The sequence below is a fragment of the Podarcis vaucheri genome (assembly GCF_965113315.1).
Source record: "Podarcis vaucheri genome assembly, chromosome: Z".
Lineage (NCBI taxonomy): Eukaryota > Metazoa > Chordata > Lepidosauria > Squamata > Lacertidae > Podarcis > Podarcis vaucheri.
In genome coordinates, this window is record NC_138758.1 from 3,361,170 (window position 1) to 3,377,185 (window position 16,016).

Below are 16,016 nucleotides of genomic sequence, written 5' to 3' on the forward strand. Positions count from 1 at the left end.
ACTTGTGATAATCTGGGTTCAAAGACTGGGGGGGGGGAGGTTGGTTTATGGAAAGAAGAAGAATTGGATTTTAATATGAAGAAAGAGTTTTGCATAAGTTTTTAAAGTTGATAGATGAAGAATCAGAAGTCTTCTTCTTTTCTTTCTTATAGATTTTATGTTTAAAAAATGCTTGATATCTGACATTGATTTCTGCATACTGTTTTTTCCTTGTCTTTCAAGCTTTAATAAAAAATACCCTTTGAAATCAGCCGGTGCTTTGGTCAGAAGACCACAGAAGACGTCGACAGAATGGAGAAGAAAAGTTCACCCAAGTCCCCTCCCAAGTCCCCTGCTGAGACCCCGGCTGAATCGCTGGATGAGCCTTCTCTTCCCCAGCCTGATCCAGAGTCCAATGAGCGCCCAGCTTCAGTTCCCAGCACCGCTGTTGAAAGCAGTGCTGTCTTGGGCCAGGAAGAGCCGAGGTCCCAGCACCCTTATCCACAACTGTTTGGATGGGGTGCCTCCTCCTCCTCCTCCTCCTCCTCTGGCAGAGCTCCCTTCCCGGCCCCTGAGCTGAGCACTGCAGATGTGATCAAGCCCTTACTTTTCTGCCAGCCTATGGCCCATGTATACCCACGGGTCCGAGGGCATGCCATACGACCTTCCAGGTGCTTCACTGGAAGTGTTTCCCTCCCGGGCCAAGAAAAGCCGGCTCTTAGGCTGGGCTCATCACGCCGCCGTGGCATCAGCCGAAGTGTTTCCTTTATGATTGATGAAAGTCCAGCTCCCAGGGAGAGCTCCACATGCCGTGGCAATGGCCAAAGTGCTTCCTCCCCAGGGCGAGAAAATCCATCTCTGGATGAGGTTTCTTCTACCCAGGGAATGGGTCGCAAGCGTGCAGCGACATTCTCTAGCCTGAAGTCTGGGAGTAAGAAAAGTGTGTCCAGCTTTGAGGGCATCTCCTTTGAGAGTGCTCTCCAGGGGACCCAGGCTGTTTCCTCTACCTTTAAGTCTCCAGAGGGGTCTGTCCCAGCTCCAAGCACAGCTGATGTGGCTAAAGGCGGCCAGGGGCAAGGCCAGGTAAGTCCAGATTGAGAGGTAGGGAAAGAGCTTTAAGGCAGTAATGCCCACCTTGAGCCTCTCCAGCTGGTTTGGACAACTGCCCCCACCCCTGACCCCTGACTGTGCGGTCATGGTCTGATGAGAGATGGAGCCCTGGAACACCTGGAGGGCACCAGGCTGGGGAAGGATGTCGTGAGGTGGAAGGCAAAAGGAAGGCAGACAGCGAATCCCGAGGTCCGTCCTTCTTCTCCTGCATGCCACATTTCCAGAAGGCAGCTTCTAGCTTAAGGCTCACCTGAGCCTCCATGCTTTAAACTGAGGAAGCCGCAGTGGCTCAACAGAACTCACAAGTTAAGAAGTTATAGTTATAGTCCCCATCCTATTCGGTTTGTGGGGAGAATAGTGCAGTTTCCCTGTGGGTTGGCAGCCTGCAGAGGGTGACATGTGGGCCCAGGAAAATGGCTTTGTTGGGGGAGCATCAGAACTCATCATATGCATGTTTGTTCCCTGTTACACCAAAGTGGGAACTGTCTTGCAATTCAGGCTTGTGGCACACAGGTAGAGAAGGGGAGCTGTTCATGTCTTCAGATGCCTGGGAGAAGAGAGCAGTGGGTGGGGGCAGCCTCTGCTACTCCTTCTAGAAAGGAGGCCTTCGCCAACATGGGTGCAATTCTGGTCCAGGTGGGAAGCGTGTTTATCCAACAGCCAGCACAGGCTGTTAAGGATATTTTTACTTTGGCCTGTTTATTTTGCTGTATTTCAATGTTTGCATATTTTCTGACATTGTTGTAAAGTGCCTTGAGATTCCCACACAATAGGTCGCAGGTAAATACGTACTCTAAAAACAATAACTCCCCCCCCCATCATGTCACAAAGTCAATTGACACAGAGCCTAAATAATGCCAAAGAGCTCTTCTACCTGGAAGTGCAACATCAGCCCTTAAACACAACAGCATGATGTGCAGTTGTCACACAGCTGTGAGCCCATTTCTCATAGGCCATTAATGCAGGTCTGAATAGTGCTTCTTTGGGAATCCCCACCCCCCTGCAGAAAAAGAGCATCTGCCCCTGAAATCCTTCCACTTTAAAGTATATGAATGACAGATACCTAAAAAATGTCTCCTCTGATATTTGGGTCATGTGTCTCATAGAAAAAACATGCCATGGTTTCTCGTGGACGAAAACCTGCCATGAAATTTGGCAAAGGAGCTACAGGAACAAGGATCCCAGTTTCTGGCGGTGAGCTGAATTGGTTTTGGTTGGGGAGGGTGTACACTGTAGGGGATTGGTCTGCTAATTTCTAATGGGTGCTTGTGCTAATTAGGTTGGGGTGTGCATCCTCTGGACCGCAAAATATCTGACTGGTCTTATATTCTTTTCCTGCAAGGCTGCAGTTAGGTTAGTGAGTGGCAGGCTATTGCCTCTCTGGTGTATCAGCAGTACTGTAGAGTTAGGCGCCTAAACTTGGTCAGATCGCAAATCCTGATAGTTGGGTCAGGATGCATATGGAATGGGTTGGGGAAAGAGGGAACTCATTTATAAACCCAAGAGCTGGTTGTATGTTGGGATAGGGGAGGAAGAGGGCTGGGTAGACTCTTACGGTTTGTGTAGCAGGCTGTGAGAGCTTTTGGCATTTTCCTCAACAGCTGTTACACTGCATGCTAGTATGAAGGTGGAAACCAGCAACTTTCCATTATGTGTGGGGTGTTGACCACGACACTTTCATCAGGCTGTGGTCTGAATGGAGATACATTGCAGCCTTAGGACTCAACTTGATGCCTTTCCTAAATTGGTATTTGTGGTTTTTGCAGCTGGGAATAAGAAGAAAGCATTAGGTGAAGGATCCCACCAGAGGTCATCTCGGTCAGACAAAAGTAAGTGTGCAAGGAAAGCAGTCTCAGCAGTGGTAGTGGATCTTAACACTTCTCCTAGAAAGATAGGAAATAGGTGCTAGACTGAAGCTGTGTGCGTTTGGAAGAGGAACTATGTTGACCAGCCAGGGGGAACTGTAACTGCCTGGTGAGGCAGCTCTTTGGCTGCATGGCTTTGTGTGGGATAGTTGAATTCGAGAGACAGGGCTTCCCCAAGCAGCATGCTGGCCATCCAGAGCCACAGCACAGATGCTCTTTACCTGAGTTATAGCAGCTCTTTTGGCTGAGGTGTGGCATGCATGCTTGCCTAGAGAATTCGGGGATGGCCACTTCCAATCTACCATTTTTCTGCTGGAGAGGTGGCTTGCTCCAGCAGAGGGAGGGGCCACTCCACAGAAACACTCTCTGTCATACAAGCAGTCCTCTACAAGGAGATCCTTGGCCTGGGAGGGTGCTGGAAGTGACCATATTCCAGATGAGGGGGAGCATGAAGCCAGGCTCTGGGCTTTTGTTTCATGTTGGAATGGAGATGTAAAATCACTTCTTTTGTACTCAGGTCAGGACAACAGATCCACATCTGGGAGCATGATGGAGGGTGAAGGGATCCGCTGTGGTTCAGGACAAGCTGCACTTGCTGCTCAGGTAAGGCCAGAAGGGTAGTTGGCGGATGAAGTTAATCAAGTCAACTTTAATCATTTAAACTGCCAGGAAAAGGGCCAGTTTAAAATAGTGGCTGTCTAGTTCACCTAGTTCATGAAAAGCACACATGAAAAACTGGTTCTATAATAATGGAAATTGCCTGCTTTGCACCTAAGGAGAGCTTGATAAGGATTGAAGAAATGCAGTGTGATACAGAATCTGTTGTAACTTCTCTCAGGTAAGGTCAGAAGGGTGGGTGGAGGGTGGAGTTGATTGAACTTTAATTATTTAAATCACTCAAAAAAGGGCCAGTTTAAAACTGCAGTTGTCTAGTTCACAAACATCCTGAGCAAGCATGAAATACAATCGTGCATACTCATTCTTCTTATTGTGTGCCTGGTTTCAGCCAGAAATGTGGGATTTTCATCATTAAATGTTAACTGGTTTCTATAATAATTGAAATGTGCCTCATTTGTAACTAAGGAGAACTTGATGGCAGCTGAAGAGAACCCAGTTGATCAAAGACGTGCTGGAACTTCTGTTCAGGTAAAGCCATAAGGGCAGGTGGAGGATGGAGTAAATCAAGTCAACTTTAATCATTTAAATTGCCAGAAAAAGGGCCTGCTTAAAACATCAGGCAATGCCATTTATATACTCATAATCCAGAGCAGCCTTTTCCCATACTCCTCTGAAGTACCACCGCTGTAACACCAGCGCTTGGCCTTCTGGCTAGGGAAAGAGCTCTCTGGGCTCTGCCTGCAATGCCTTTAGCATCCTGGGGTGGAATTCCTTCTCAGCAATAGCACTGTTGGCTTAGGTTTGTTGTTGTTATTCCTGAATTCTTTAACCAGGGCTTCTGCATCTTCTGTAAATGTCTGAAGTAAATATCTACCAATCTCTGTCCTCTCCAGGAAATTGAAGCACTGAGGATGGAAGTCAGAAGACTTAAGAGGGAGGTGAAGTCAATGTATAGAGAAGTTGCAATGATACGCAGAAAAAGCCAGCAAATGCAAGGAAGAGGTATTTTTGAGAATCCTGCACTTGCTAATTCAGGGGCTGCTGCCTTTTCTGAGGGCAGTGATATGGCCCTCTAAATGATGTTGAACTACGTCCCATCATCCGTAATGACCACTGGCCATGTTGGCTGGGGCTTATGGGAGCTGGAGTCCAATGCACCTGGAGGGCCACAGGTCTCCCACTCTTGGTCTGGAGCAGAGCTCAGGGTGCCTTTTTGGGAGATGCTAACCTTGCCGGATCGCCTTCACTGGGCAGAAGTCTTGGCAGGAGTGGTGTTTACCCTGCACAGGAGGTCAGAGGCCAGTAGCAGACTGTGCATGTGCCTCTGAAGGACACCAAGGTTTGCTGTCTTCCTTGTGGCCAGGATTTCCTGTCTTCCTTGGTTGTCCATTTTTGCCATAAAAAATGAAAGTACAGCATAATGGAAACAAACCCTCCAACATTTCTCTGATGAAAATAGGGTGATCCTAAGGAAAAGTGGGACATTCTGGAATCTAACTGGAAACTGGGATGGCTTCTCTAAATCAGGGACACCCCTGGGAAATAGGACACTTGGAGGGTCTGTGAAAATACAGTTTATGGTTGTACATGCCATATACCAATTTTAACTGGTGGTTCTTTGGCTTTTCCCTCAGGTATTCTTTCACTCGAGGAAGAAGAGGAGGAGGAGGAGGAAGAAGAGGAGGAGGAGGAGGAAGAGAAGGAAGAGGAGGAAGAAGAGGAGGAGGAGCAGGAGGAGGCAGAGGAGGAGGAAGAAGAGAAGGACGAGGAGGAAGAGAAGGAGGAGGAGGAAGAAGAGAAGGAAGAGGAGGAAGAAGAGGAGGAGGAGCAGGAGGAGGCAGAGGAGGAGGAAGAAGAGAAGGAAGAGGAGGAAGAGAAGGAGGAAGAAGAGGAGCAGGAAGAGGAAGAGGAGGAGGAAGAAGAGGAGCAGGAAGAGGAAGAGGAGGAGGAAGAAGAGGAGGAGGAAGAAGAGGAGCAGGAAGAGGAAGAGAAGGAGGAAGAGGAGGAAGAGGAGCCACCGAAGAAAAATAAAGAAAACTGAGGGATATATATTTTCATATATATTTCTCTTATCAGTTATATTCCTTTAATTATTTTAAAAGTACAGTGGTACCTCTGGTTACGTACTTAATTCATTCTGGAGGTCCGTTCTTAACATGAGACTGTTCTTAACCTGAAGCACCACTTTAGCTAATGGGGCTTCCCGCCACTGCTGCACAATTTCTGTTCTCATCCTGAAGCAAAGTTCTTAACCCGAGGTACTATTTCTGGGTTAGCAGAGTCTGTAACCTGAAACGTCTGTAACCTGAGGTACCACTCTATTGAATAGAGATTACCGGTAGTCTTCTGAGCACAGTCTGTGAAAAGGTTTTCTGAAGATCAGCAGCACTTGGCTTTAGCTTGCTGCTAAGAAATCACTCGTTGCTCTTGCCTTTCATATCCAGGGCCGGATTTAGGTTTGATGACACCCTAAGCTACTGGAGGTAATGGGGCTCTTTATATGTCCAGCTTTCATTTTTCAACAACAAATTATCACTGTTTTTTGTGTTGAATAGATACAAATAGGCATAATCCCTGGCTGCTGGACAGAGGCAGTAATCATTCCAATCTATAAAAAGGGTCCTATGGCAGATCCAGTGAGCTATAGACCCATTAGCCTCCTTACTATCCCCAGCAAATTGTATGCCAAACACCTCCACATCAAACTAATTGACTGGATTGAAACTGAGGCAGTTCTGGCAGAGGAGCAAGCCGGCTTCAGACAGGGCAGAACAACAATAGACCATTGTTTCGTATTAGCACACCTCATTGACAAATACGCCAATAAAACACGTGGGATTCTATACGCAGCATTTATTGACGGCGGCCTTTGACTCGATGCTAATAATAATACACAACACAAAACACTGTTGCTGTATGTAGGTTTTATTTTACTTGTTTTTTATCTTATCTTTTGGAAATGCACATCCAGTTCTTTTTTCCTTTATTTTTTTTGGGGGGCCCCCCGCAAGAGAGTGGGGCCCTAAGCTATAGCTTGCTTAGCCTTATATGTAAATCCAACACTGTTCATATATCACTGTTTTATTGCAGTCCTTGCCATAGCTGTCCAGAGAAGTATTCTCAGGATCCTGTTGAGGTTTCTGCCTTCCCTCCTCCCCCCCGGACAGAACTGGTTCTTTGGAATCTGGTAGCCACTGTCCCTTAAAGTTTAGCCTTTTGAGACGCAGGACCCATTTTTCACCCAAGCATGCACCTGAGAGCTCCTTTCTTAAATTTCTGGGGCACGCATTTATATTCCCTGAATTGTGGAGGCTCCATTGACAGCAACGAGAAACCAAGCCTTTAGAGTCATCAGCCCAGACCTGTGGAACTCCTTGCCAATAGAGATTAAGAGGGCGCTTTCTGTGCCAACTTTTAAACGCCTGCTGTTTCATTCCACCAGGCCTATGCGGGCACACCTCCCACAATGGTATATGGGTGCGCCTTTAACGTTTTTACTTTTGGATTGTTTTTAGTGTTTATGGTTATATCCTATGACTTTTATCTTTCTGATTTTGTAACCTGCTTTGATATATTTAATGGTATATATTCCTTTATTAATAAATAAAATTGTTAATTAAATATGTTGAGAGTACTTCTGTTTTGAAGCTGAAAGCAACACCTTAAAGCAGGTGTGGGGAACCTCTGGCCCTCCAGATATTGTGGATCTGTAGCACCCCCCACCTCTGGTCGCCGGCTGTGTTCCTGGGGCTGTTGGGAGTTGCAGTTCAGCACCAGGCTCCCCAAACCTTCTTTAAGGTATCGCCCTCTGGGACGAAGGGTGCCTGGGACCCTGATCTGACAGCTCCAGGTTATTAGATGACAACATTTATTTTCCACAGCAATCACCCCCAGTTTGGTTTGCAGAAGGGCCATAATGTAGTGTGGGAGCAGCTTCCTGCTCCCATGAGAAGGTCCCCGTTTCAGACCATGATGTCTCCAGTCAGAGCTGGGAAAATCCCACAGAACGGCTGCCAGTCAATGCAGAAATATGCCCCCCGTCTTTTGATTTGGGAGAGCTGAACTCAAAGAAAGGAGCAAGGGGCACAAGCAGCAGAGCATGGCCAAGAGAGACTAAAATAAAACAGGAGTTTACAGCACCTTGTTTACAGCACCTGGGGCTCGGGGAAGAGGGTGAGCATGTTCAGCTCCAGATTTAGAGTGGTGTGGGGCGTTCCACTGCACAGGGTGCCCAGCAGAGTTGCGCACAGCAGCAGCAGCAGCAACATTTATTATGGAGAAGATCCATTAAAAAGCAACTGCATCAAAAGGAATTATTGTGAAAATAAGACCTGGGTGTGGCACCAAATTTTGTCCTCGCTTAGAGAGCCATATTCCCAAAATGTGCCTTTCACAAAAAATGCACCCCCAGCTTGGAGCCAGAGGCTCTTGATTAGCTTATTTTGCAGAGTGGGTTGACGACAGATAAAGATCTGGCATCCATCTCACCAATGGCCTGGACTTTTGCCAGCTGCTGGCATGAGCCTCTTGGCAGAAGCCAACTTCTAAGAGCCGTGGGGGCTTCAGACCCCACAATAAAACATTTGAAGGAGCCAGGTCCCCCTAAAGTTGATGGGCATTCCCATTCAAATGGTGTGTGTGCACTGTGTCATGTGGGATGGGGCTTATGTATATCCCCCGCAATATTTTATTCAAGGTGGCACCCCTGGGCTCCGGGCAACCACATCATATATGCTCAAGGGACCCTCTAAGCTGGGAGCTCTCTCTGGAGTTCGCCTCTTGCTTTCTTCCCAGCAGGATAAGGCTCCCTACTCTGGAAAGCAATACAGTGAAAGCTGAAGTTCACCAGGCGTCCTGAGTAGGGACCCCCTGTTGACAAGCCTTCTTCTTCTTCATCTGCCTGAGCCTTCCCTCTCCATCCTAATATCAGTCAAGAGCATGGTTGTGAGCTCCCAATTTATTTCTGGGGTAGTTCGCTAGCCAAACCCAGGTCCCGTCTTAATATCTGCCTTTGCTGCATTTGGGGATATGAGAGAACCTTCTGCATCCCCAAACAACCAGAGAGCTCCAGCAAGTGATGGCACACACTCTCAAGGCTTCTTAGGTTCTCGGTAGGGAACTGGGTGCTCCTTTGCAGGGAAGAGGAGTGGAGAAAGAAAGCAGCAGCAGATTTGCTGAAGATCTTCCTCCTCCCCAAAGGCATCAGCAAATAAGGAAGGGAAGGGAAACTGCATCACTTTGCAAGTCTGAGTTTATAGCACCTTGTTTATAACCTAAAATAATTATACTAAAAGCAGGGGCTGGTTAAGCACAATATTAGCCCAAGCTCTGTACTGTGGCTCCGGTACAAATTTCCAATATCCAAGTACAGTGGTACCTTGGTTTAAGAACTTAATTCATTCTGGAGGTCTATTCTTAACCTGAATCTGTTCTTAACCTGAAGCACCACTTTAGCTAATGGGGCCTCCTGCTGCCGCCGCATCACCAGAGCACGATTTCTGTTCTCATCCTGAAGCAAAGTTCTTAACCCAAGGTAATATTTCTGGGTTAGCATAGTCTGTAACCTGAAGCATATGTAACCTGAAGCGTATGTAACCCAATGTACCACTGTACTGAAATTTAAAGGGAGGGGAGAAGCAGAATGAGGAAAGATTGTCGTTCTCAATATTTTAATGTTTTGCAAAGATTCTCTTCTGAAAATCATTTCCTCCCATCAGTTCAATCATGCTTCTGAAATAATGAGGCCAGTGTCAGAGGCATTGAGCTGTTTAAGGCTTTACAGGTCAAAAGTACAACTTTGAATGGGGTTCAGAAAGTAATTGGCAGGTAGTACAGTCAAGCCAGGATCGATGTTGTGTGCCCACATCTTGTTGCACTGGTGAGCAACCTGGCTGCTGAATGCTGTGCCAGCTGAAGTTTCCAAACCATCTTCAGAGACAGCCCCACATATGATGCATTGCAGTAATCTAACAGAGCATAAGCAACAGAAGCTAGGCTGTCCCTGTCCAGATAGAGGCACAGCTGGGAAACCAGCTGAAGCTGATGGAAGGCATTCTGCACCACCAAGGTTTCCTGAGCCTCAAGACAGCAAAGCATCCAGAAGTAGCCCCAAACTACATACCCACTCTTTCAGAGGGAGTGTACCCCCATCAAAAGCAGGCCATCTCCCAACCATCCTCTCTAGGGAACTGCCCACTGGCAATGGATTGAGCTTCAGTGAGTTGGCTCTCATCTACTTGACTAACGAGGCAAGGTCCAGTACATCCACTGCTACTCCTGCAGGTGTGAAGAAGTAATTGCTGCTGTTGTTTAGTCATTTAGTCGTGTCCAACTCTTCATGACCCCATGGACCAGAGCACGCCAGGCACTCCTGTCTTCCATTGCCTCCCGCAGTTTGGTCAAAGTCATGCTGGTAGCTTCGAGAACACTGTCCAACCATCTCATCCTCCATAATCCCCTTCTCCTTGTGCCCTCCATCCTTCCCAACATCAGGGTCTTTTCCAGGGAGTCTTCTCTTCTCATGAGGTGGTCAAAGTCTTGGAGCCTCAGCTTCAGGATCTGTCCTTCCAGTGAGCACTCAGGGCTGATTTCCTCCAGAATGGAGAGGTTTGATCTTCTTGCAGTCCATGGGACTCTCAAGAGTCTCCTCCAGCACCATAATTCAAAAGCATTAATTCTTCGGTGATCTGCCTTCTTTATGGTCCAGCTCTCACTTCCATGCATCACTACTGGACAAACCATAGCTTTAACTATACGGTGGCAAGGTGATGTCTCTGCTTTTTAAGATGCTGTCTAGGGTTTGTCACTGTTTTCCTCCCAAGAAGCAGGGGTCTTTTAATTTCGTGACTGCTGTCACCATCTGCAGTGACAGTGAAGAAGTAATACTGTGTGCCATTGCTGGCAACATGCTCCAAAATTTCAGATTTATTTATTTATTTATTTATTTATTGAATTTATATACTGCTCTATACCCGGAGGTCTCAGGGTGGTTCACAGAACAAAATCAAAATATAAATACATAATCACAATAAAAGCAACAACAACCCAATTACCCCTCCCCCATAAAAACGCCATATTTTAAAAGGGCCCAGGATGTCAATAAAATCAACCAAAGGCCTGGTTAAAAAGGAACAGTTTTGCCTGGTGCCTAACTTCCCTGGGGAGAGCATTCCACAGATGGGGAGCCACTGCAGAGAAGGCCCCTTCTCATGTTGCCACCCTCCGGACCTAGAATCATAGAATCATAGTGTTGGAAGAGACCACAAGGGCCATCGAGTCCAACCCCCTGCCAAGCAGGAAACACCATCAGAGCACTCCTGACATATGGTTGTCAAGCCTCTGCTTAAAGACCTCCAAAGTAGGAGACTCCACCACACTCCTTGGCAGCAAATTCCACTGTCAAACAGCTCTTACTGTCAGGAAGTTCTTCCTAATGTTTAGGTGGAATCTTCTTTCTTGTAGTTTGGATCCATTGCTCCGTGTCCGCTTCTCTGGAGCAGCAGAAAACAACCTTTCTCCCTCCTCTATGTGACATCCTTTTATATATTTGAACATGGCTATCATATCACCCCTTAACCTCCTCTTCTCCAAGCTAAACATGCCCAGCTCCCTTAGCCGTTCCTCATAAGGCATCGTTTCCAGGCCTTTGACCATTTTGGTTGCCCTCCTCTGGACACGTTCCAGTTTGTCAGTGTCCTTCTTGAATTGTGGTGCCCAGAACTGGACACAGTACTCCAGGTGTGGTCTGACCAGAGCAGAATACAGTGGCACTATTACTTCCCTTGATCTAGATGCTATACTCCTATTGATGCAGCCCAGAATTGCATTGGCTTTTTTGGCTGCCACGTCACACTGTTGGCTCATGTCAAGTTTGTGGTCAACCAAGACTCCTAGATCCTTTACACATGTACTGCTCTCAAGCCAGGTGTCACCCATCTTGTATTTGTGCCTCTCATTTTTTTTGCCCAAGTGCAATACTTTACATTTCTCCCTGTTAAAATTCATCTTGTTTGTTTTGGCCCAGTTCTCTAATCTGTCAAGGTCGTTTTGAAGTGTGATCCTGTCCTCTGGGGTGTTAGCCACCCCTCCCAGTTTGGTGTCATCTGCAAATTTGATCAGGATGCCCTTGAGTCCATCATCCAAGGCAGAACCCTGTGACACGCCACTAGTCACTCTTCTCCAGGATGAAGAGGAACCATTGATGAGCACCCTTTGGGTTCGGTCAGTCAGCCAGTTACAAATCCACTGAGTGGTAGCATAGTCAAGACCGCATTTTACCAGCTTCTTTACAAGAATATCATGGGGCACCTTGTCAAATGCCTTGCTGAAATCAAGGTAGGCTACATCCACTGCGTTCCCTTCATCTACCAGGCTTGTAATTCTGTCAAAAAACGAGATCAGGTTAGTCTGACATGACTTATTTTTCAGAAATCCATGCTGACTATTGGTGATCACAGCATTCCTTTCTAGGTGCTCACAAACTGTTTGCTTAATGATCTGCTCCAGAATCTTCCCTGCTATTGATGTCAGACTGACTGGGCGGTAATTATTTGGGTCCTCTCTTTTCCCCTTTTTGAAAATAGGGACAACATTTGCCCTCCTCCAGTCTGCCGGGACTTCGCCTGTTCTCCAGGAATTCTCAAAGATGACTGCCAGTGGTTCTGAGATCACATCTGCCAGTTCTTTTAATACTCTTGGGTGCAGTTCATCTGGCCCTGGAGACTTGAATACATCTAAACTAGCCAAATATTCTTGTACTATCTCCTTAGTTATTCTGGGCTGTGTTTCCTTTGCTGAATCATTTGCTCCAAATTCTTCAGGTCGGGCATTGTTTTCTTTATCGGAGAAGACTGAGGCAAAGAAGGCATTGAGGAGTTCAGCCCTTTCTGTGTCCCCTGTTTACATTTCACCATCTTCTCCTCTGAGTGACCCCACTGTTTCTTTGTTCTTCCTTTTGCTACGAACATACCCATAAAAGCCTTTTTTGTTGCTTTTAACCTCTCTAGCAAGCCTGAGTTCATTCTGTGCTTTAGCTTTTCTGACTTTGTGTCTACACGTGCTGGCTATTTGTTTGAATTCCTCTTTGGTGGTTTCCCCCCTTTTCCATTTTTTGTACACATCCTTTTTTAATCTTAATTCAGTTAAAAGTTCTTTAGATAGCCACCCTGGCTTCTTTAGGCACCTTCCATGTTTCCGTCTCATTGGTATTGCCTGACGTTTTGCTTTTACTATCTCCCTCTTAACAAACTCCCAGCCATCATGAACTCCCTTTCCTTTTAGTATTGTTGTCCATGGGATCTCACCCAGCACTTCCCTAAGTTTTATGAAGTCGGCTTTCTTAAAGTCAAGAAATTGAGTCCTAGTATGCTTGGCTGCTCCTTTCCGCTGTACAGTAAACTTCAGAAAAGCATGATCACTCACGCCTAATGATCCTTCCACTTCTACCCCACTAACCAGGTCATCAACATTGGTTAGGACCAGATCTAAAATGGCTGTTCCTCTTGTTGCTTCTCCCACTTTCTGGACAATGAAGTTGTCTGCAAGGCCAGTGAGGAATCTGTTTGACCTTATGCTCTTGGCTGAGTTTGACGTCCAACAAATATCCAGGTAATTGAAGTCCCCCATTACTACTATCTCCCTTCCTTTTGCATGCTTGGCCATCTGTTCCAGGAAGGCATCATCTATGTCCTCCGTTTGGCTTGGGGATCTATAGTAAACTCCCACAATGAGGTCTCTGTTATTCTTCTCTCCCTTAATTTTGACCCAAATGCTCTCACTTTGGCTTTGAGGATCTAAATCTTGGATCTCTTCACAGGTATACACATCCCTGACATATAACGCCACTCCTCCTCCTTTCTTGTCTGGTCTGTTTCTCTGAAATAGATTGTATCCCCCCATTATTACATTCCAATCGTGGGACTTATCCCACCAGGTTTCAGTGATGCCTATTATGTCATATTTAGTTTGCTGTACCAAGAGCTCAAGCTCATCTTGTTTATTTCCCATGCTTTGCGCATTAGTGTACAGACATTGAAGTCCATTAATCATTGCCCCGTGTCTCTTATTTAAGGATTTTTCCCTCCCACCACTAGGTCTGCGTGCTGTTTGCTCCATTTGGTCTATGACATTTGGATGATCATCTTCATCAATTGATAGACTCCTACCTTCAGGAGCACTCTCTCCCTCCCCCACATTAGTCAGTTTAAAGCCCTCCTGATGAGGTTTCTGAGATTTTTGGCAAAAACATTTCTCCCAACCGTTGTGAGGTGCAGCCCATCACTTGCCAGAAGTCCATCTTCAAGAAACTGCAGTCCGTGATCTAAGAATCCAAACCGTTCCTGTTTACACCATTTGCGAAGCCAGCTGTTCACTTCCACTATTTTCCCCTCTCTCCCTGGGCCACGTCGTTCAACTGGGAGGACAGATGAGATGACAATTTGTGCATTTAGTTGCTTCAATTTCCTGCCGAGAGCCTCGTAGTCTCTTTTGATCTTCTGGAGGCTATTGCTTGCAGTGTCATTGGTTCCCACATGAACCAAGAGGAAGGGGTATTTGTCAGTGGGTTTTATGATTCCTTGCAGTCGTTCAGTTACATCTTGGATCTTAGCCCCGGGGAGACAGCACACTTCCCGAGACATCTTGTCAGGCCCACAGATCACTGCTTCTGTTCCCCTCAGTAGGGAATCCCCTATCACCACTACACGCCTCCTCTTGGGTTTGGTCGGGGTTCTTCCGTGAGCTGTCCGTTCCAAGGTCGCCTGCACATTCCCTGAGGACTGACTTTGCTGCTCGTCTTCATATACCTGATCGACTGTAATGAGGGAGAGATCCTCAAATGGAGTCTGCTCTTCGTCTTCCATGCTAGGGGAGAGGACCTCAAAGCGATTGTGTATTTCTAAACAATCAGAGTGAACCCTGGGCCTCCTACTTCTTTGAGTCACGTTTCTCCATATATCTGGCTCCTGTGTTGGTGAACTAGACTCCTTCTCAGGGGAGTCCCCTGTCTCCTCCTTGGTGGAGACGGTGTGCTCTGTTGCTTCCAAGAAGAGCTCCAGCTCTCTAATTCTTTGGAGCGTAGCTACACGTTCCTCCAGTTGCTGGACTTAAGGAGGCACAAAAAGAAGGGCCTCAGAAGATGATCTCAGGGTCTGGGTAGGTTCACATGGAAAGAGGCGGTCCTTGAGGTATTGTGGTCCTGAGCCATTTAAGGCTTTATAGGTCAAAACCAGCACTTTGAATTGGGCCTGGAAACTAACTGGTAGCCAGTGCAGTCTGACCAGGATCGGTGTAATATGCTCAAACCGTCTTGATCCAGTAAGCAACCTGGACCCTGAATTCTGCACTGCACTGAGTAGTTTCATGTAGAGGTTAAACAGCATGGGGGATACAAATCAAACACTGAGGAACCCCACACTGAAGCTCCATGGGGCCAAATGATACCCCCCAAGCATCATCTTATAGAAATGAACATCCAAGTAGGAACAATGCTGCCCACCTCAACTCAAGCAGCTGCTCCAAAGGATACCATGGTCAATGGTATAGGCACTTATAAAGGATACAATTTGGGGTTGCTGCACACATCAGTGGGATGCTTGCAAGTCCCTTCTGCCCTGTTCTGCCCCTGCCCCTTCCTTGTGGCACTGAAAATGACATGTGAATGAGGAGTTGCCTGTATCAGAAGCCATTGAGAGGTCAAGGGGGCAAGAACACATTCTCCTGCCTCTCTCCCGACAGAGGCTGCCATATAGGGTTACCAAGGCTATTTCTGTAGCAAAACTGGACCTAAACCTCAGTTGAAATGGATCTAGAAATCAGTTTTCTCCAAGAGTGCCTGGAACAAGTTCTGGTATGATACTGTACTGCATCCTGAATGAAAGTTCAGCACCTGTTATGTGGACCCTTTTCAATGCATTGTTTCCTAGTTACTCACTATGAAACCTACTTGGCCTGAGGCCCCTGTTTTCCATGTGTCAGATTTTGCTATGGCATTTTATCAGTGTGGTTCTCTACCTCTACCATCTGTTATTACAGTATACTCCAGAGAACAGCCTCCCCATCCCCGGAAAATGTACCTATTTACAGGGAGACAGAGATCTTTAGACACACACACTACAGAAGGGATAGTGGCTGAGAACCTCAGCCTTTTACATGTTCCTGGAGTGGGGTGTGCATGTGGATGGTTGTCTTTTTCATAGGTTTAAGTTATCTTTAAAAACTGGAGGGGCAGACAGATACACTTAACTCATGTTTAAAAGGTGCTGTGTGTGCACATCTGGAGGTCCATAGATGAGTGGCAGAGCATCTGCTTTGCATGAAGAATGTTGGAGGAACTGGACATGGAGGAAGTGGTTAATTTATTTCGTGGGCACAAATCACCCCATGCATGAGATAAGTCAACAGGTGCAAGGTCAGCCAAGCCAGTTGCTATGACAATGCCCCAGTGCC

General features: G+C 46.6%; 1 protein-coding gene across 1 annotated transcript; it reads left to right on the forward strand.

Moving 5' to 3' along the window:
* Positions 1–291: 291 nt before the first annotated feature.
* On the forward strand, positions 292–4,648 carry LOC309524257 (uncharacterized protein; the record flags this gene model as incomplete). The annotated part of the gene is made up of 6 exons (XM_082208715.1): positions 292–1,062; positions 2,196–2,283; positions 2,856–2,918; positions 3,472–3,557; positions 4,038–4,100; positions 4,466–4,648. The coding sequence occupies 6 exons, from the start codon at positions 292–294 to the stop codon at positions 4,646–4,648; spliced, it is 1,254 nt and encodes a 417-aa protein (XP_082064841.1).
* Between the last annotated feature and the right edge of the window lie 11,368 nt (positions 4,649–16,016).